The 20767-nt window shown below is 38.6% G+C and overlaps 1 protein-coding gene across 2 annotated transcripts in view; it reads right to left on the bottom strand.

Moving 5' to 3' along the window:
* Positions 1–20767, bottom strand: part of MEGF11 (multiple EGF like domains 11) — a 196848-nt gene that overhangs the window by 165718 nt on the left and 10363 nt on the right. For both annotated transcript variants that reach the window (XM_062583487.1, XM_062583488.1), the window contains exon 2: positions 9660–9752. In XM_062583487.1, the coding sequence (XP_062439471.1) occupies positions 9660–9752 (93 nt within the window). The remainder of the gene's footprint in view (positions 1–9659; positions 9753–20767) is intronic.

Raw genomic sequence — 20767 nt, 5'->3', positions numbered from 1 at the left:
GATAATCCACGAAATTTGCCCATTTTACAAATACTTAGGCTCATTGTGGGCTACTCCTGGCATTCAAACCTATTAAAAATGCAAGTGATTGCAAGGCTATGGTAAAAAAAGCTCTAAAGAAAAATTCTACCAAAATTTTATCTGTTCAGGAGTACATTTATCTGAAGCTTTCACGCTTGAAAAACTCTTTCATTCATACAACACAAGCATTTCATGAAAATGCTAAGTAATGGAATGGTTTAAAATATTGTCTTCTACCCATTAAGCAAAGGAGTAAATCAGCATTATAATCCTCTCATTTTAAACAGTCATGCTGCATCATTTTGCATATTCTTCAGCAGATATGAAGGTACAATCACCACCTCTCTAAAGTTAGTAAAGCAGTCTCCAGGGTGCATTTTAAACGCAATCTACCCAAGGCCCCAACACTAGCCACACTCTCTAGCCTCACTCATCTATGACAAAGATACTAATTGACAGCTGAGTTCATACCAACACCGGTGCAGTCTGCTGTCTCCTTTCAGCTGTGATAAAATCCCAGATAATTCACATAATGAATATACTCAACAGGGACACAAACAATATGGACTTCAGAGTACTGTGGTATCTTTATGTGCAGATGCTGGAATTCACAGCTGGACAGAAAAGCAATCGCTATGGGGGAAGCCTGCATCCCTATGTTCTTTCTTGCACAACCTTTCCTCCCAGGTTTAGGGCATGTTCTCTGATGCCCTCTGAATTAAACTGCTGACTCTGCTTCGGTTTTCTTGTTCTAGTAGACAGAGAGTCTTGTCTCTAATGCTTGGTGATGAATGACTACTGTTTTCTAGCAAATTTAATCTGCTGGGGGCCCAAGGTAAATTTCAAGTCTTACTTCTGAGCGAAGCCTCATTTTCTGTTTTGACTTCATCTTCTAATCACTGCCAATAAGATAATACTGTAACGATTAAGAACAGCATTGATAAAAACATAAGATCACTGAAGGGGAATGGGGCAGAGGGGCCTTTCCCTGTCATATAACACATCTTTGGAGATAATTATTCATAACCCAGCATAAGTCAGAGCAGGCCTGAGGCTTCTCCAGTTCATACTGCTTGAAAACTCCCAGGGGATTTGCTGACACCTTAGGGCTCTGCCCTCTTCAAGCAGTTTTTGAAATGCCTCAGAGTGCCTAACTGGTTTAGAAGTGGCCATGCTTTCCCAAGGACTGCTGCAACTTTCTTTTAGCTGTTTATTAGCAAGCAAATACCACATGAGAAACCTACCAACACTTCTACGTGGGTGTCCAAGTCTGAGATTTTCCTACAGTTTGGGAGAGGGTATTCTGCTATTTTCTCCAAATGACAGCTCTTCACTGACCAGGCCATAAAATTGTTCCAATTGTACTTTTAAACTGATCTAAAGTCCTTTCATTTACCTAGTGCGTATTTAAAGCCACATTATCATAGGATGCTCTAGCAGTGAAATTTAGCGTTTGCAATTCAGTTTGTTAGAAAGAATGCTTTAATAGGTTCTTTCTCTTATAGCTACTACCCTACCAAACCTGAGAAAAACCGCAGACAAATTAATAAAACTAACAACTCACCACAAATACATTGCCCTTCTGGGAAGTTTCCTCAATTCCACCAGTTAGACAGCTAAGACGTATGTGAGCCAATTACTGCTTAAATAACCACCCAAAATGTGAACAGAAATATGCTTAGCTCATTCAGTACTAACAGCTATGATTCCCTTTAGTGAAAATCATCCTGAAAGCAGAAAGTTTTAGTCAATCTCCAGTCCATTCCCCAGGAAAGACATTAACTGCATTATGAAGTTTACTTCCGGGTGCAGTAGATGTGCGCGAAGCCCAGGAGGGCTCTGCTTTGGGAGTGAAGGCTACTCTGTAATCTCAGTTATGAACACCCCAGTAACACGACTGTCCTGCTCTGGTGCATAATTTAAATATATAACCCTACTTGCTTCCAAAGATTTGCCCTAGACACATCACTCTTCGCTTAAAACAAAATGTCTTCTCTAGCTCCCTTTTTTAAAGCCACCAGTTCCTAACCTACTGTGCAAATGAAAGACAATAAATAAGGGTTTTATACAAACAAAGGTCTGCCCATAGCCTTCCTCATCTCTCCTTTCCAGCATAAATTCAGTGTCAGATTCAGAGGGCTGTTAGGCTGATTTTCTAGAGATACTCAGCATATACACTTGTCCAATCATTCAGTTACATGAAAAGCAGAATTTTACAGTGATCACATGCTCCAGGGGCTAAAGAGTGGATAAATGTGAAGTGAGATGCCCAGAGGCCTCAAACCTGGCCTCTAATCTCTTATTGGCCAGCAACACACCTTAAGTAAGTATATACACATATATGCACACACACACACACATATGTACACACACACACACATATATATTACAAATATATAATTATGTGTTATTAATTGTATAATATACATAATTTTCAAAGTATCACTTAGATCAGGAATGAACAGTTTCTGTATGTCAAGTTCATTCTTATTCCAGCTAAGCATTCAAGGGCCACATCAATACAGACAATACAAGTCTGTAGACCACTGCAGCTGACCACATAGCTCCTGCTAGCCCCAGTCCGGATCCTCACAGTCACCTCTAGCACAACACTACAGAGAGAAAGACTGCGAATATAGAAAGACTACAGCAAGAGAAAGACTCCAAAGCACTGCTACCTAAGGTCAATTTAAAAAACAATATGTTAGCATTTAGCAGCCTCATTAGCTGCTACTCTGATTGGGTACAAATCAGAAGCATGGTTTTAACAGATCATCTGAATTTTGTATCAATATTAGCTCCAGCTCATTATAGACTTACCTCTTGAAACAGAGCTGCCAAACCAGGAAATAATTGGATGCTTTAACAGAGGAGTTGATTGTAGTAATTCCATTATAAATACATATAATTTTGCAGAATTATTTTCATAACATTTTAAAGGTTTTTGTGTGTCTTTATTATGCAGTTGGAATCCTGCTACACTACATACCTAAATTCTTTCCTTAAGACACTGATATACACCTGTGTGGTAGGTCAAAACATCACTTCTGTCTAGAACCAAGGAGTATGTTCAGACGTGGGTGGCCTGTGGATTGTCTCCTCCTATGCAGGAGAGCCAGCATTAAGTCTGTACCCCTCTTTCTTTAGCTGGTAAAGGTGACAGTGGTTTTAGTTCATTGAAAGAAGTACATGCCTGCATGATACTCAGTAACTCTTGGACCCTAAATGAGATCCTCATCATCCTGATTTTCCCCCTTATCTCTTAAGTTTTCATCCAGATAATGACTTAAACACTTATCTAACTTAAGCATCACAGGTTTCTCCATTACTGACTATAAAAAGACTATTCAAATGCACAAAGTACATGGCTAGGTCAGACCTTAAGGGCAACACCTGTACTAGAAGACAGAACTCCAGGGACTGGAGCAAAGTCAGCTATCCAATCTTCAAAAGCATTCAAAAAGGGCAGTCTCAAAGGAGGGCTGGGACTGCAGGGAAAGATTTGTCACTACCTTGGCCTCAGCTGCTACCAGCTGATTTACAGAAGGAAGTCCTTTCCCACCTTGTGACAGAGAAGATGAAGAAGAAGGTGAAAAGTAAAAGAACACAGGGAGCTCAATTTTTTACTTTTCATTTACTTCAGTACAAGGCTTAGGACAACTGGCAATTTATCTATTCATTGTCAATGAATCACACAGAAGAGGTGTGCAAGGCAAATTCTTTCCAAAGCAAATCTTTAATCTACCCTTCCTTTTGCTGGAATCAACTGTTGCCCTTTGCTTATTCCAGTTACTCTGGGAAAAGCTTAACCAAATATGACCCTCATACATTTCCATAAGCTTGCAGCACCTACCAACTGGTTAACTCACAGAAGCTTAAAACCAGAGGACATATTCAAATCTATAATAGCGTGAGGAGAACCGCCCCCCCCACCATGCACAACTGAGCAAATACAAACACCTTCAGCAAGAGAAGAAAGATTTCACATGTCCCACGTAATGAAAAATGATGGACTAGCCCAGTTTAATGCAGTCACATTATCTGTTTAAAAATATATACAAAACATGCTGCTGTGCTGCTAACTGCACTGAACAGCAGCTTGTGTTTACATTTTTATTCCTGGTTGCAGGCAGTCCTGTGTAGGCTGGGGCCATGCAGATTCACTGCTGCAGAGACTGTTTAACACATGCAACCTGGGCACACAAGCCCAAGTGCATGGGCCCAGCATCCAACAGAGGCAAAAAATAAACACAGGCTGTTTACCTGATTACACCAGTTCTTTAGTGGTTGAAGGGGCTGGGATATTTTTTAAGTTTAAGGAAGAGTAAATTGTTAGAGTTAAAAGAGACAGAAACCAATTGTGCTCAGTAATCGCTACAGAAAGATCCTTGTGTGAGCCCCCACTTGGGCTTTGTTTCTTACATATTTGCATGTCTTCACATGGTGCAGTTGTCACTGAGTCTGCAGAGCACATCAAACTTAAGCTGCAACTGAGCAGCTTTAATAAAAACTGTATTAAAACCTTAAAGTCCACATGGATAGTCCACTCGACACAAAACTATTACAGCTAAAGCATTGATTAAGGCTGAGTCTTGCTTTGAGAGTTTCACAACTTTAAACGGATCTTTAGAAACTGCATCTAAACTCAGCATTCATAATGAGAAATGAAATCACATGGGCTTTGGTGGAAGCAGAAACACTGCACCCAGTTCTGTCATCTAAGCTGGCATCACTGTGATACAAACCCACGGCATAGACAAATTGTCATACAAACATACACGGACAGCCCTCCTCCAGGACAGGCCCATAGAAATCTCAGGAGAAGCCATGGCACTCTGTCAGTCCAGGACAATGGAGGTCCTGCACCTCTGAGCCTCTTCCTAGGGTTGTTCCTCAGTCAGTCCTCCTGATGTAAAAATCTAAGAACAGAAATTTAGCTAATGATTCCAGCAGGTAAGTCCCTGACATTAGGCTGAGTTTCATTTGATCTGTACTCACAAATCAAGAATCCTTCTTTAGAATTCAGAAGTAGTTCAAAGCATTTTGAGAACATAGAAGCCAAACCCAAACCTGAAAAATGCCACAGACTCACTTTAAAATACTCCATTTTTCTCCTGAGATTTCCACTGTTGCTTTCATAGTTTGTCAAGCAACCCCCCTTCAGATTTAGCAAAGTATCTGCAGTTCTCATTCATCACAAGTCTCAGAACTGAAGCACTCCAGCTGCTCTAGGGCTACACCCTTAAATGTGATCTTGCTGTGATGTTATACTTGCCTGTTGTTATGACCTTGGCTATTTTTGACAAAGATATAAAGATGAAATAGACTCTTGCCCTTAACGAGAGTTTGTACAAAACATCCTTCCCAAAGAAAATAAGTGTATGCACATTACTGATCAGCTCATGCTACACAGCAATATTATTATCTATCCCTTTCCCCAGGTGACACAGCACGAAGAAGCATGGCTTGGTATCATTTTGTCAACATCCCTTTAATTATACTTTGGGCAAGTACTATATTTTCTGCTGAAACCAACAACAAGGCAAACATTTTAAAATCACTTTAGTTTTTCATTACAGCTTCTGCCTGTGTTTACTTTGAAGTTTCCCAAACTGGTGCACACAATTTTGGAAGACTCTTGCTTGTAGTTCACAGCTCTTGCTCTGAACTTTCCTACCTATCCTCCACTGTTCTGTGAATCCCATTTTAATCAGAAAGATTAAGCTCTGTGATCTATCCCATAGCAAAAAATGTTCAGTAGAGTAAGAATACTTTTCAATAGTATAGCCTGATGAGCTTCAGCATTTTAAAAGAAAGACTGCTCATTCTTTATAAGGACCTCATCCAAAGTCTGATCAATTCAATGAGAGACTGTCCTTAGATTTCACTGAGGTCTTTTTAGTAGTTTCTTCAAAACTGATTCAGCAACATCCTTAAGCACTTGTTTAGTTTAAAATAGATGAAAAGTCCTACTCATGTGTCAAGTTAAGGATATGCTTAAGTGCTTTGCTGGATTGGGGCCTAACAGCTTGCAAATACAGATGGCTATTATCAAGACCTAGAAAAGGCCAGGTAACCACCAATAGTCAATTATATTCCTACCAGAACTTCAAGCTAGTATATCATACTGTTTGAAGTTAATTGCTTTGAAATAATTGGACAGGTGAGCAGGTAAGTTCACATGGAGCATTTGCCATTTTCCTTTGTATTAAAAAAAAAAAAAAAACAGTGCAGATTGCGTGGACAAAATGGGCATGACTTAAAAAAAACTTTAAAAGGGAAGGGACAAAGATTGTTTTTTTGAAAGAGTTTTCTTTTTAATGATGGGAAACATTTTTTACCATCATCAAAACCTTGAAAAACATTCTATTCCACAACTTCTTTAGTTAATACCTCATTACTTCTCTTTTTATTGTTATGGTAATCAAGTCTTAATATATTGCAGCTTTATAGCATGAAATCAAGGCGAGGCCTGCAGGCATCAACAGATGTACAACAGCATGCAGTAAAACACAGGTATAGAGGCATGCAGAGCTGAATATGGCACAGAGTTTTTTTAATAATTGTTTAGCAATTCATCTGAAGTTATTTTAACCTTGACAACAGATGAACCCTAACATGTAGTATGATCAGTCACTGGGAAGCTGAAAAGAACAGCAAGTTTTGTGATTGCTGTCTTACAGGCTGAGTTTTATGAAAGCATGAAACAAAGCCTGAGAAAGATGCTTAAATTGTCTGGATGACTACAGGCTGTAGCTGTAACTGTTCAAAACATTTAACTGAATATGTTCTAACTGAGGGAGAATGGTAATACTGGGGAACTAGATTTAACATCAGAATCTTGCCCCTCTGTAGGAAATCTGTGCTCAATGTCAGAATTCCTACCCTTTCCTGGCATAGTCAGTTTTTGTTGTGCACCAAAAAAAACCCCAACATTTGGGCCTGACTTCTGGTTTTTAAGTGACAGCTGGACCTTGTGCTGGAACTCTGCTCAGGGTTGAATTTCACCCATCGAACCACGTGGTTTTTAGAAAGCTATAATGATCTGGTCTGCAGAGTGTTGAAATACCATCTCCATAGAGTGAAGGGAGTGAGTCTCCTAGATCTTTTCAAAATAAAAGAAAGTAGATGACCCCCAGTACCAAGTAGGTTCCAGCACTCAAAATCGTTCTCAGGAGAGATCATTCAGGAAACAGTTACAGCACCTGTGAGATTTTCTAAATGTAAAGAGCATTTTGGCTAGCAATCCCTTTCCTATTAAAATAGTTTCAAAGAGCCAACATCAAAAGCAACATGCCTATGACTTTATCTATAAAGTCACTGGTACAAAGGTCCATATACCAAGGTCCCACAGGGAGCAGGTGGCTTTCATAGAGCCCACAGCTGTAGGTAAAGTGTATGTAAAGTCCAGTAAAAGTGAGTGCTGTTTTCCATATTGCTACTGGATAACAATAAGACATGAGTCAACTTGTGGATTATCAATGTGTCTGAAAACGCTGATCAGCCTCCGCTGGGAAAAGGCTCCTAGCTTTTCTTTTAGAAATACTCTGAGTAACAAATATATTGTATTCAAACTATATCTATTCTATACCTCTTCATTCAAACAAAGTCTTGTAATAACGAAGAGGCCAGTCATCCAAATTTCTAGTGTCAAACATAAAGGGGAGTACCTCTTTCTGATGCAGTAAAAACGAACTTCTGTAAGGCCACTCACACTCATAAGCATGCTTATTACACTTGAGAGTGGTAAGTGCTTGTCAGAGCAGACCTTAGGACAAGCATGCTTGTTGCTCAGCATATAACAAATGGAATGAAAGACAATGGGCACTGTAGTCCAGTGAACACACTAATTATACTAATAAAATGAAAGCTTAAATTTTGAAGCTAATCCTGGGCTATCATTTATAAAAGTTAACAGGGCATATTTAATTTAGGAATTGGCTAACGCTTCTCTTCCCACTGCTGAAACCTCATAAATGAAATATACTGGATTGCTGCCCAGCACGGAAATAAAAGTTGTGAATAATGTTTCTATCTCAATCATTGTCTGTGCTTTAATATTCCTAATTACTTTAAAAAGCTAAATATTCAATACAGGAAAAACCTTCTTTTCTTTTGTCTTCACTTGCAAGATTAGTGCAATTTTGTAAGAGTCACTGGGCAGTTTTGGTCCATAAGGCCCATCTGTGCAGTGACATCCCTTACTCTTCATTATTACACAGAGTACTTATTACAGCATATGTGTATGCATGTGTGTATAAATGTGTGCACGTCTATGCTATCACAGCATTTTCTTATTTTCTCATTTTTTAACATATCCAAATGGATATGCAGAGTAAAAATACTCACTGGCTGTTAGGTTAAACATGCTAGTTGCTAAAAATAACGAAATGATAAAATGAGTTCTTGAGATTCTAGACAATATTTTACAATTGCAGGTAAAATTTTTATCCATGATTTTAAAAAATCTTGATAGACAGATATTTATTATCTTATGCTGCCCAATTTTTTCCCTTGTCTACCTGCCAGGTAATCCCAAAACGCTGCTTCAAAGCCCAAAGCATAGCCTTTCTTTCCATCCTCCTTCCTCTCTCTACTACAACAGTTTTGGATGTAACTGGGGAGACACCAGCAAAGCTTCAGATGAACACCAATAACTTTCCGGAACAAATTCCACCATATTGACCTCAGTTTCTGGAGCTATTCACCTCAAGTCATACTTAACTCCTACTCTCTTCAAGACTGTCAATATTTCCAGTGTCTCCCTCTATATTTACCCTTTCTGTTATATTTCTGCCTCATAACATCTCTTTTTCAAAATCCCAATCACCCTGGGAGAGAGGGAGGAACTAAAAGCAAAATTAAATGTTCATTTAGTAAATGACTCACAGCATCTTTCTGGATGCAGCTTTATTTACTCACCTGATGCACAAATAGATTTAATTTAACAAGCTCGTTTCTGTTGTGTCAGTAATGGATTGGGCCTACATTGCATAACATCTCTGATGTTTATAGTGGAAATAATATCAGCTCTTTAGCGCAAACTAATCACACAGACTTAACCTTATCTTTATGAATTAACAGAGTTTGACATACACATCTCCAGCTGAAAGAACTGATAGCCTCTAGCGCAAATTAATTTCACAGTGACCCTAAATTCCACCTCCACCATTACCCCAACCTCTGCAGTCTGGACAATCCAGGGCGTGAAGTTCAAGTCAGAAGGCGGAATCTGGGCTTCGTGAAGAGGCAATATCTTTCAACAGGACAAGGATTCTGTCTAGAAGGTATGCTTACCACCAACATATTTAGCGACAAATGTGGCAAAGTTAGAGATAACAATTTCATATTACAGCTATTTTGTCTATATTAACATTCCAATAACAGGGCAGAAAGCATTGAGAACATCCTCTACTGCATTTAACATTTCTTTAATAAAACAAGCAAAAAGATGGAAGTCATTATCACTTTATCAGTAGCAAAGGGGTAATGTCACAGATTAATGGTTGCAAAATAATCAACTGCCAAGTCTCATTTTCCATTTAAAGCATCCAAGTTCAGAGGGCACTGATTTGTTCCTGGCTTTCTATTTTAACAGCAGCATGTATCTTTACTATATTTTTGTAATCTTTACTCACCACTGGAGCAATCAGTACCGCCCCACCCTGGTTCACAATGACAAGTGTCAGGAGAAACGCATCTTCCATGCACGCATTCCTCTGTGCAAAGTGCTGTTGAGAAGAAACAATACACAACACTGTAAATATATTAAGTGCTAGGTAAACATACACTAAGCTATGCCTTGGAGAGCAATATTTTGCTTAAAAAAATTAAACAAAACAAACAAAACAAAAAGAATTACTTGCAAGATTTAATTAATACTAAGTGACCAAAATAAACTATAGGTCTCTTGATAGCAATAAACTCATTTGTCAGTTCAGCTCTTTGTAATGAAAAACTAATGCTAGAAACCACTTTGGTTAGCAGTTTTGCTTCATAATAAAATTTTTACCAAACTGACAGTTATGATTATCATAATTAAAGAATACTAGCTTCTTCTATTGCACTCAAGTTGTTACAGTTCGTAAGAGAAAAAGGAGCTCAGTTGTAAAAGTGTATTAAGATGTAAAACAGATTTGTTAATAAAACGGCTCAAGGAAAAGAAATAGTCTTATTACATGATACTGTAGCTGTAAATGCAGCCTAGTCTTTTCAAGGTCATCAAGTTTTCCAAAACCAGTGCTCTGTATCTTATTTGTCCAGATTAATGACAGCTCAATGTCCTGTAGTTTCAAAATATAAAAAACTGGCTGTTTTTTCTGTCTCACTTGCCAGTTGACTAGAGATACACATGGAAGAATCTGCTTTTCTTCTTCCTAAGTAAGAATAGGTCATGATTTTAAGGCATTTCTTTTCCTGTGCTGCTTTGGTGTCAGATCTACCTTCCCGTGTATATTGGAACACCCATCACATGTAAACAAGCTTGGATAACGCTGAATAAGTACTGTAAGTATTGAACCTTACTGCTTACTACCTTTTAGGGCATTGCTAAAAACTCAAAGTGTCTGTGATTTAACCTGCCTAATTAATTTCAAGCATTTAATTTTCATCTAGACTATCATGTTTAAGGTAATAATGAATGTGATATAGCAGCAATGAGATCATTATATTAAAAAGGTTCCCAGGTTTTTATATTCTCTATTTTTACATCAGATGGGAATCACAAGTATGGTGTTTGCTCATCCCAGAACCATCTGAAGCTACACTACAAAAGATTTATTCCAAGTCAAGGATGAATCCATTCCTGTCTTAAACAAAGTCTACAAGGCTGATTTGGAAAGTATTTTTGTGTTGCTTTATTGAAAACCAGGCTGAACTACCTAATTTATTTTAAACCATCCATCAAGTAACCATCCTAAAGTTACTGACCACTGCACCTGCATATGAAACAGTTGTTGCAAACCTTTAACTTCCCACTCTTGTGCATTTGAACACTGGGCTCTGTATCTGACACTCTGTTTGGACTACCACACTGAGTCACATCTTGAATCTACGCTCAGGCTGGCATCAAGGTCAATGCAAACATTTCTCCACCTATTCTGTCTTTTGGTCACCAGAGAACAAACCCAGAAACCTCTTCACAATATATTTAAATCCAACTTCAAATCACAAGTGATCTTTTTGTAATCTTAACCGTGGGACAAATCTTCCTGTTCTTTCCTGATCATATTACACATGATCAGTAATTAGAATGTTGCCTCCTTATAACAATGACAAAATCTTTCTAGATTAGTCATTCCCTTTCTAGGCTTTCTGTATGTCAAAACTGCAATTTATTCTTATTTCTTATCTTGTGTTTATACAGTATTGCAGAGGACATGAAATATTAATAGCTAATTCTCTAGCCTCCAATTTTCCTAATCTTTTGTGCATTTATTTCACTTGAGTTATGGTTTCTGACAACAGCAAGGTATCCTCGTCTACAGATGTAACATTAAATTCAAGATAAAATATTAGAAAAATGAGACTTTTTTCATAAGAAAATATAAGCCTCATATAATCATTTAAAAAATGTTGGTCATCTATGACAAGGAGAAGTCCAAATTCGGAATAACTATAAAGCTATAGGTAGATATTAAAGTACAGTGTGATAAAAGATGGACAATATGCTGGGATAATGTACTTTGAAAACTATTCTCTGTAGAGATTTACATAAGAATATGATTCTCATCTCACTGGTGTAACTCCTACATATTAATTTTATTAGAGTTAGGGAAATTGAAACTGAGATTTTTCTGTTCCCTGTATGGCCATTTACAATAATAGATCATTCTTTTATATGCAAAATGTGCAACATATTTTTATCCTTTTAACCAGACCATACTCTTGAGGCATAATTTGTGGGCAAGAAGGTTGTTGGTGGACTATCTCTTTTCTCTTCCAAATAACAAAGCTCCTGCTCATTCTTGGTCCAAATTTAGTTGATTTAGACAAACAATCATATCACACCTTAACTATGTAACATAAATATGAAATAATGATGATTGATTAAGATAATTACTTATAGACAGAAGTGTTGACTTCTTTAATAGTGTTCCAGTCCCTTGGGAAGAGTGTTGTATAAGACTTATATCACAGAACCATAGAATCAGTAAGGTTGGAAGGGACCTCTGGAGATCATCTAGTCCAACCTCCCTGCTCAGCAGGGTCACCTAGATCATGGTAGACACAGTTGCATCCAGGTGGGCCTTGAATATCTCCAGAGAAGAAGACTCCACAACCTCTCTGGGCAACCTGTGCCAGGGCTCCGTCACTCTCACAGTGAAGAAATTCCCCCGCACGTTCAGGTGGAACTTCCTGTGCTTCAATTTCTGCCCATTGCCTCTTGTCCTGTCCCATGGGACAATGGAAAAGACTTTGTCTCCATCCCCTTGACACCCTCCCTTCAGGTACTTGTACACATTGATGAGATCCCCTCTCAGTCTTCTCTTCCCCAGGCTGAAGAGGCCCAGCTCTTGCAGCCGTTCCTTATAAGGCAGATGCTCCAGCCTTCTGATCATCTTCGTAGCCCTACGCTAGACTCAAGAGCATATTCCTCATTCTAAATCAACTAGTGACATACAAATTACAAAAAGTACTATAAAAATTTGCATCTTTGGTTTTGGCATTCTGAAATTCCTCACAGTTGAAGGTGACGATCTTTAGTGAGCAATTAAATAGTCAAGAAACTTAAAAACACTTCCTGGAACTGTGGGTACTCTCATCTCTAGTTGATTAACTTGCTAAAGAAGCAGTTATGAGCTCACTAGAATATAGTCATTTAAAGCTATGAAATTACATCAGATTAACCACATATAAGGGGTCACAGAAATCCCTTTTTCTAAAAGGGAAGCTAATTTAATAGAAGCCATTTTACTCTAGGAGGCAAATAATCAGACTCCTTCCATTATCTGATTTGAATCAGGTCTATAAAGATCCATATAAAGGACAGATTAGGGTACCACTCTGAAGCTTTACTATGGCAAATACAATTTCATATTTCCCCATATAAAAGGGAAGTCTTGTCTTGCTCTAATCTTTAGAGTTTAAATTAATTTTTCATTCTATTAACATTGAACATAATAGGATACAATGGTCCCCAAGGCATTCTTCATAATATACTTTGTACAGTGGCTTGCAAATGATCTTACTAGTTAATGGAACTATAAAAATTACTTGCACATAAAGGTCAAGAAAAATAAAGATAAGTATATCCTTTCTGACACTGTCCTGTTCAACACACAGCCGAAGGCCCCTGGAGTAAAAAAAACTTGCATTAATGCAAGTAATATAATTCCTCCCAGCATAATAGCCCAAGCAGTTCAACCTTTGGAATTCTAGACTTTTTATGTCTGCATTTTCCCCTGACCAATTCTCTTAAACAATCCGGCACCTCATTGATCAGTTTATTATTAGCATTCTTGGCATGAGTTTAAGATCAGTTTGTATTTTGATTCAGTCTGATAATAAAATGACCTACATCAAAGCCTTGCCAAAATGCCAACTTTGTAGCAATGTGATTAGCATGAATTATTTCACCATATTCAAGGTCACACAACAACTGTTCCTTATTATGGAATAAAGTCAACAAAAAGGTTTTATAACAATTCACTTGATGATTACCACTTACTCACTTTATAATTACAAACAGTGCTTTTTTTAACATATGTGGCCAATTCTCAGTGAAGCCCAAAGCGACTTTGTTTTCCTTGATGCTGCATTCCTTTGTGTGTGAATTCAAACTATGATTCTGCAGGGTTTAATCGCACTGTACAACCCTATTTTACACACATCATTATACCCTGCTTATCACTACTTTACCAACACATTGATTTCTAGTACCCCCTTAAGCAATGTAACTAACACCTGCCACAAATTGCCTTCTTAGCCTCTTTTCAGGAGTGAAAGAGCATTTAGAGAAGAGTTTCATTCTAGGGGAAGAATATGTAGTGTTTTAGCTTGGGAAGGTTTCACTAGCTTGTCCAAAAATATAACTTTTGTATTTATATCACCAAAAGCAGAGTCAAAATAATGTGACTTGTGCTTGCAATGGAATGTGGTAACATTTATAGTGATCCTTTGAATCTAGAGGAGTTCACAACCAGCAATCCAACAAAACCCCATCTCCCTCCTTCTTTAGCTTGTAGGATTTGTTTTGCCAGACAAGCAAAGTATCTTCAAAACAAATACAAGTAAAATTACAAATTTTCAAGGAACCCAGGGTAGAAAGCAGAAAGCAGGCTGCATGCACTGCTCTTGTAGCAGTGTGTGTCACTGAGGAGACATGCTGGAGTGCTCTCTACTAGTTGGAGTTTCCTAGGCTCTGCAGGCTTTTTGCCCAGGGAATATAGTCCAATACTGTAGTCTAGCCAGAAGGTGATAGAAAGCATAAATAACTGGAGCTATGTTATAGTGTGCCAGAATGGGAGAGACTCTCAAAGAAAACCGGACATAACAGAAAACATTACTAGTTGAAGGTACAGATGGTACTAGCAGAGAGAAATTCAAGCATTCTCCTGGACTACAGAGAATGAACTAGCCTATTGTGACTGCACATGTGGCTGAAGGACACTGCTCCATGACTGCAAGTTCTTCAGCATATCCTCTTTTTCTCTGCCCCCCCTGAAGCTTAGGTTACACTGATCTCACATAAATTCTGACCAATTTTGTTTGTTTGCTGTGAACCAAAGGTATAGCTGCATTTTATCTACGTATAGCTGGTATCTGATTTCAGGTCATCTAACCATCTCACGCTTTATCATTGTTGAACTCCACAAGAAGAAATCTGATGGGCGAAGTCATGTTTTCCTTCACTATTTAGTAGGTGTCCCTTGAAACAATTTGGGCCATTTTATCACACTTTCCCATTCCTCGGTGCCACTTTTAAGGGAAAGAATAGTTTTAGGAGGTGATGTAGCAGTTACTTTATGGTCAGTGGTTCCAGATAATGTAGAGAGGTCCAAGAAGATGAAAAAAAGATGCTTGCCCCTTATCCATTACAAATATATTCATTCAGAGCCACTCTGGTGGTGTCATTTTAGTGTACTGGATTGACTCCAGGCTGTGCTAAGTCTAGGATATTAGCTTCATTAGATAAGCCTGTAGTCAGCTTTTGGCTAGCTTCTCTTAGAATGTGTTCAGGAAAGCGAAATTTGATAGTAAAAGAAAGATGACTTTAGCTAATGCATCCAGGTAGTTTTTCCTTATTTTTAGAGTATTGCATATTGGAAGAAAAAAAGATTCATTCTCTAAATCATTGAGTGTCAGCCAGGAATCATGCTCATTAGTTGGCTTCTTGGACATTTTTTTCACTGAAGTAGGATAATAGTTCTTTGCATCAATTAATACTTGTTTCTGTGGTGATTATTCAGGATTCATAAGTTAGTCTACCACCTTGGACAGCACTTTAATGCAGGGTTTAGCAGCCTTAAGAGAGGCAGAGATCTCAAAGCTTGCATAGATTTTGAGGAATTTATTGTTTCAGTTTATAAAAACCCTTATTTTTCATCTCCCTCGTGGTATTCAGTGGAAATATTAACAGATATGAAAACAAGGAGATCAATGTGAACAAAGGAAAAATGAGATTGACACAGATCGTGTAAGAGCAATGGGTCACAAGATCAACTCCTTTTCCTGGAGCTGTCATACTATTACATTTTCTGGCAGATCTGCAATTAGAGACGATGTGTCCATGCAGTCAGATCAGAATCAGTGGTCCTTCTTGTTGGCTAGGGCAGTGGAGTTTCTGACTCTCTGTCTTAGTGAGATATTGATCTATTCAAGATAGCAGTTAGGATGTGTTATCTTCAATCTTGATATCCTGCCAAAGCTTACGGAGTAGGCTGTGCCAGAAATGACTTGTGAAAGTCTAAAATAAGAGAATTGAGGACATACATTTTGAGGATTTTGTCCTCTCCCAGGAGAAGAATCTGACATATATCACTGTCATCATTGACAAAACATCTGAAAATCTTTATATGAATCTGTTAGGAGGTGAAGATTTGTTAATAACCATAAAACCTACATTAGTTTCAGTTCAGATTTCTATTACCACATAAATGGCAATCTGGGACTTGGATGACTAATGAGAAGATAAACTCAGGGACACCCACGTTCTTGTCATGGATAGAGTGTCTCAGACGGATGACATGGGCTACTATACAGCTCCTGATATCATTCAAGCCAGACTTCACTGCTTCAGACTCTCAGAACCCTCAGAGGGGAGATGCTCATAGTTTACTGATTGCTGGAGGATCTGGCACTGATGAGAATCCAGTTTAGTCCATGTTGCAACATATTACCTGCTGTAGGCTTTACCCTGGGGAGTGGTTAGGAAGGCAGACTGTGTCAGGGAAAGGTGAGAATAGAGAGAAGCCTGCCACTTTTTCTATTTGCCATAAGAAGAGCAAGATCTGTTGAGCACCTTTTGAATTGTGGTCTGGTTGGGTCTTAGGAACAGCTGAGCAGGAACAGCATTCCCTTGAGAAAGGAATGGTGCAGCAGCAATGACTGTAAAAATAGTGCCATTGACAGAAAAAGAGGAAAAGTTTAGAGCACTGCAAAAAGAGAGGTCAATGGGTGTCACACATTGAACAGATCTGAAATAAGTTCTTTGTGTTATTTTGATGCCTCACTGCCTTCATCTGCTCTTGTAGAGAAGAAATGGGAGATAGTACTTGAAACATGTCTGAACAAGAGCTGAAAAGCAGCCTCCTTGTAGCAGCAAAGGTCAGAAGAGCAGAACTGGGGTCAGTAAGTTGAACTGCTTTGTAACTTCGGCTGCATGAATAACAGAAGAGCTTTGCAGTGCTTCCCAGCACAAAGAAGGAACTGTGGGAAGACACTGCAGGACACTGAGCAGTCAAGTGCATTTGCACTGCAAAGTGAACAGGTTATGAGGCTGGGCAAAAGCAACACTAATCCCTGGGTCTGTAGGTGAAATCTAAATCACAACTGAGCTCAGGTAAGAAGATTTCTGTGCAGACATGGGGGATTTAAGGTTAAAAACCTAGGCAAATTCTGCAATGAAGACAAAATACCTCTATCTAATGCCCAATTTCAATGAATCATCACTAACACCAAATAAATGTAAAGGAAAGTCTTCAGATCAAGGTCATATGGCAGTCCCCACAGGGATGCCTTTTGCAACCCAAATGTTCCATGAGAACCAGGATGTACAAACCCCTGCACTTGCTCTGTGGGGTGAAGAGAGAAATTCTAGCTTCAGATGAAATCCTGGCCACTCTAAGGCAAGTTACACTTGCAACAAACCTACCATTTCCAAGGTTCTGTCTTCCTCCCTGACAAGTTACAGCAGGTGACTCTGAGCTCATAGAGAACTCTTTGAAAATCAGTTAAATATTGGGAACTGTTGATTGTTTAAGGGCAGCAACTGATTCTATACATTTTCTGCCATTGCTTCAACTTGAAATAATCATTCCTTTCTACCATATTGAAGCAAAAGACTTACGCTGAAATCAATTCTGCTAATCAATTATCTAATACAATGTTATTCTGTAGGATTATTTTCAGCATTTAACATTTTCTGGTAAATGATTTTCCATTGCCTCACTGCAGGGTTCAAAACAATCATTACCACTAGTTCAAATTGTTAATGAGGTTAAGAGAGATGCTGAATCAGCAGAGCACAATCTATGACCCAGAAAAACTTTTCCTCTCCTTCTCCCCTTCTCTATCCCCCTTCCTTTTCAGTCAATTGATCAACTCTTTCAAACAATTTGTAGGAAACACATTTTCATAAGTTAATTTTCTCCTGGAATTTGATTCATTCCACTAGCAGACTTAGTGCAAGGTTGTTACAATTGCACTTTATATTGCCTGTTTAGTAAGACAGCTACTGTCTTTTCCTAAGCAATGCAGAAATATTAACATCTACTCTTAAGTGCACTCTCTCACTCTTTACATTCCCAGGTGTGATCTAGCAGATCTTAGTCCATCAAAACTCACTGCAGTCAAAAATTGATTTGCCAGCACAGGTCCGGTTTTTACTGAGAACACGAGAGGGAAGAAGTAGCTTTCCCTCCAGTGTTAAAACCAATGGAAGAACTCTCCAGTCCTCCTGCTCTTGACTTTAGGGGAATTCTTTTTGTTGCCTTAGGGGACAAAAATTCTCTGCCTTTGTTGCCAGAGAATTCCCTGCATGGGAATACGAGAGAAGCTGGTACCTAACTAAGATCTCTAGGTCTTTCATCTTTCCTACCATATGGAGAAACAGCCAAATCTAATGGAAGAAGAACAAACATAATTTGATCTTCCAAACTACCCATGATGGCAGATAGTGGCAGACTGCTGAAAGATGACCATTCTCCAACAGCACTAGTCATAGCTACAGGCAGCTTCATTCACAAGCTGAGCTCTCCTTGGAGATGTGTTGGAATGGCAAGTGAGTTCCTAATTGAGAAATACAAAGTTAGAAATTAACTAAGAATGATAAGCCAGAAATAAATAACATTCCTAGTTGAGTATAATTTTCTATTGCCTTGCTTCAAAATGTAGTTACTTCAGTTTCCTTACTACAGCAGTATCACTCAAAGAGACCAAGAACGAGGGTTTCCAACATTGGCTGAGTGTCTGTTTGATTTAGACAGTGATGAGAGAAGCATAGAGGACGGTGTCAAAGTAAATGAGCTATTATCCAAAAAGTATTTATAACATCAGTTGCAAAGGGCTGGATTCTCAGGTGTGATAGCAAACACAGTGAGAAAGACATGAGCAGGCCTTAGGCCTAAATAGTCTAATTCAGTAATGAAGCCACCTAGCCTTGTTTTCTGGAATTCACCTAAAAATTATAGCATTTGCATATTTTGTAACAGGTTATTCCCTCAGAACATTAAGTGAATGTCTTTGTGTACAAAATCTGCCACATTCCAGCTCCTGTGAAATATTTATTTTTGGTAGCATGGCCACATGTCCATAGCTCTGAATACTGACTTGCCTGAATTACAGGTCTTACACCAAGAAAATTCCATTTTCTGTCAGTAAATGACACAGCTCCACTGTAGATTGATTTTCATAGGCAAAGAATATATACTGTGTATATAAGTGAGGATGGGTGTATAAAAAATGTTGTTTCTAAAAGATCAAAAATAGACAGATCAAGATGTCTGGACTGCATGATAGTTCTGGCCATCTTTGCTGTGCAATACAACACCAAATAAAACTAAATTACTCTGATTCCCCTAGATGACTTTTAGTCCTGTAGCACATCGGATAAAGTACTGATTTTTCAAAGAAGATATCTCTTCATTCTTATTCCAAATTTTATCCAGCCAATCTAACAAAAATCCTTTTCTTTGTTTCTCACCAAAATAGGATGAATATGGACAAATTTCTAAAGGCAAATCTGTCATTGAGGCCAGGCTATTATATGGCAAGGGCCCTAGAGGACCAATGCCTTTCAGATTTCATTTCAGATCAAGCTACATGCTGCAAATGAAGGTCACCCTGATGAAATCAAGGATAGAAATATAGTCTGTTTGAAGATCATGTTAATGTATGAGCTACACTAACATTACTGAGAATGGAATATTTAAATGCAGACAATATCCTCACTTCTCAGAAGAACTATAGTAATGGATCACCTGTGTTTCAGAGTTACTTATTGTAAAGAACTGCAAAAAAGACCTAAGAAATAAATTATTGTATAATTGCAGGGCTGATTCTAATCTCAAGCCACTAATTTAAAATTTCTGTCACTAACTCTTGACTGCAGGAGGTCAGTTGATTTCGGGATCAAGCCCTATTTCTCAGTAATGACTAATTGTCTAGAGAAACATCCTGCTAATGAGACATGGTAGAATATATTCTTTAATTCTTGTGATTCATATTGTTGCCTGAAAATAGAAGAAAGGATTTGGAAATAAAAACTTGTAACTAAACTGTCAGAAGCTACTGAATGCCTCTCAGGATGCCTGCCCTTTACTATAACGTAAATATTAGGTAGTATTTGCATAAACAAAAATATAATGCAGAACTGAGGGCAAAAAATAATCATTATGGACCATTTTAATGATGAGTTTAAAAGGAATTCCATTTAAGTTGTAGAATTCTCTGGAAACTGACACTTCTGAATATAGATGGAGAGGTACTAGGTCTTGAACTACATACCAGTGAGTATTTGCTTCAGCAGAGCTATTTTAAGTAAGTACTGTGTTGTTGTAACTGAAATCGTAGAATCATAGAATCAGTAAGGTTGGAAGGGACCTCTGGAGATCATCTAGTCCAACCTCCCTGCTCAGCAGGATCACCTAGAGCATGGTAGACAGGGTTGCATCCAGGCAGGCCTTGAATATCTCCAGAGAAGGAGACTCCACAACCTCTCTGGGCAGCCTGTTCCAGTGCTCCGTCACTCTCACAGGGAAGAAATTCCCCTGCACGTTCAGGCAGAACTTCCTGTGCTTCAATTTCTGCCCACTGCCTCTTGTCTGGTTACACGGGACAACGGAAAGAGTTTGTCCCCGTCCCCTTGACACCCTCCCTTCAGGTACTTGTACACATTGATAAGATCCCCCCTCAGGCTTCTCTTCCCCAGGCTGAAGAGGCCCAGCTCTCGCAGCCGTTCCTCACAGGGCAGGTGCTCCAGCCCTCTGATCATCTTTGTAGCCTTCCGCTGGACTCTCTCCAGTAGCTCCATGTCTCTCTTGTAGTGGGGAGCCCAGAACTGGACACAGTACTCCAGATGAAGCCT

The sequence above is a fragment of the Rhea pennata genome, chromosome 10 (genome assembly GCF_028389875.1).
Source record: "Rhea pennata isolate bPtePen1 chromosome 10, bPtePen1.pri, whole genome shotgun sequence".
Taxonomy (NCBI): domain Eukaryota; kingdom Metazoa; phylum Chordata; class Aves; order Rheiformes; family Rheidae; genus Rhea; species Rhea pennata.
The sequence above is the reverse complement of the archived record's forward strand: the minus strand, read 5'-3'. Positions and strand labels throughout refer to the sequence as shown.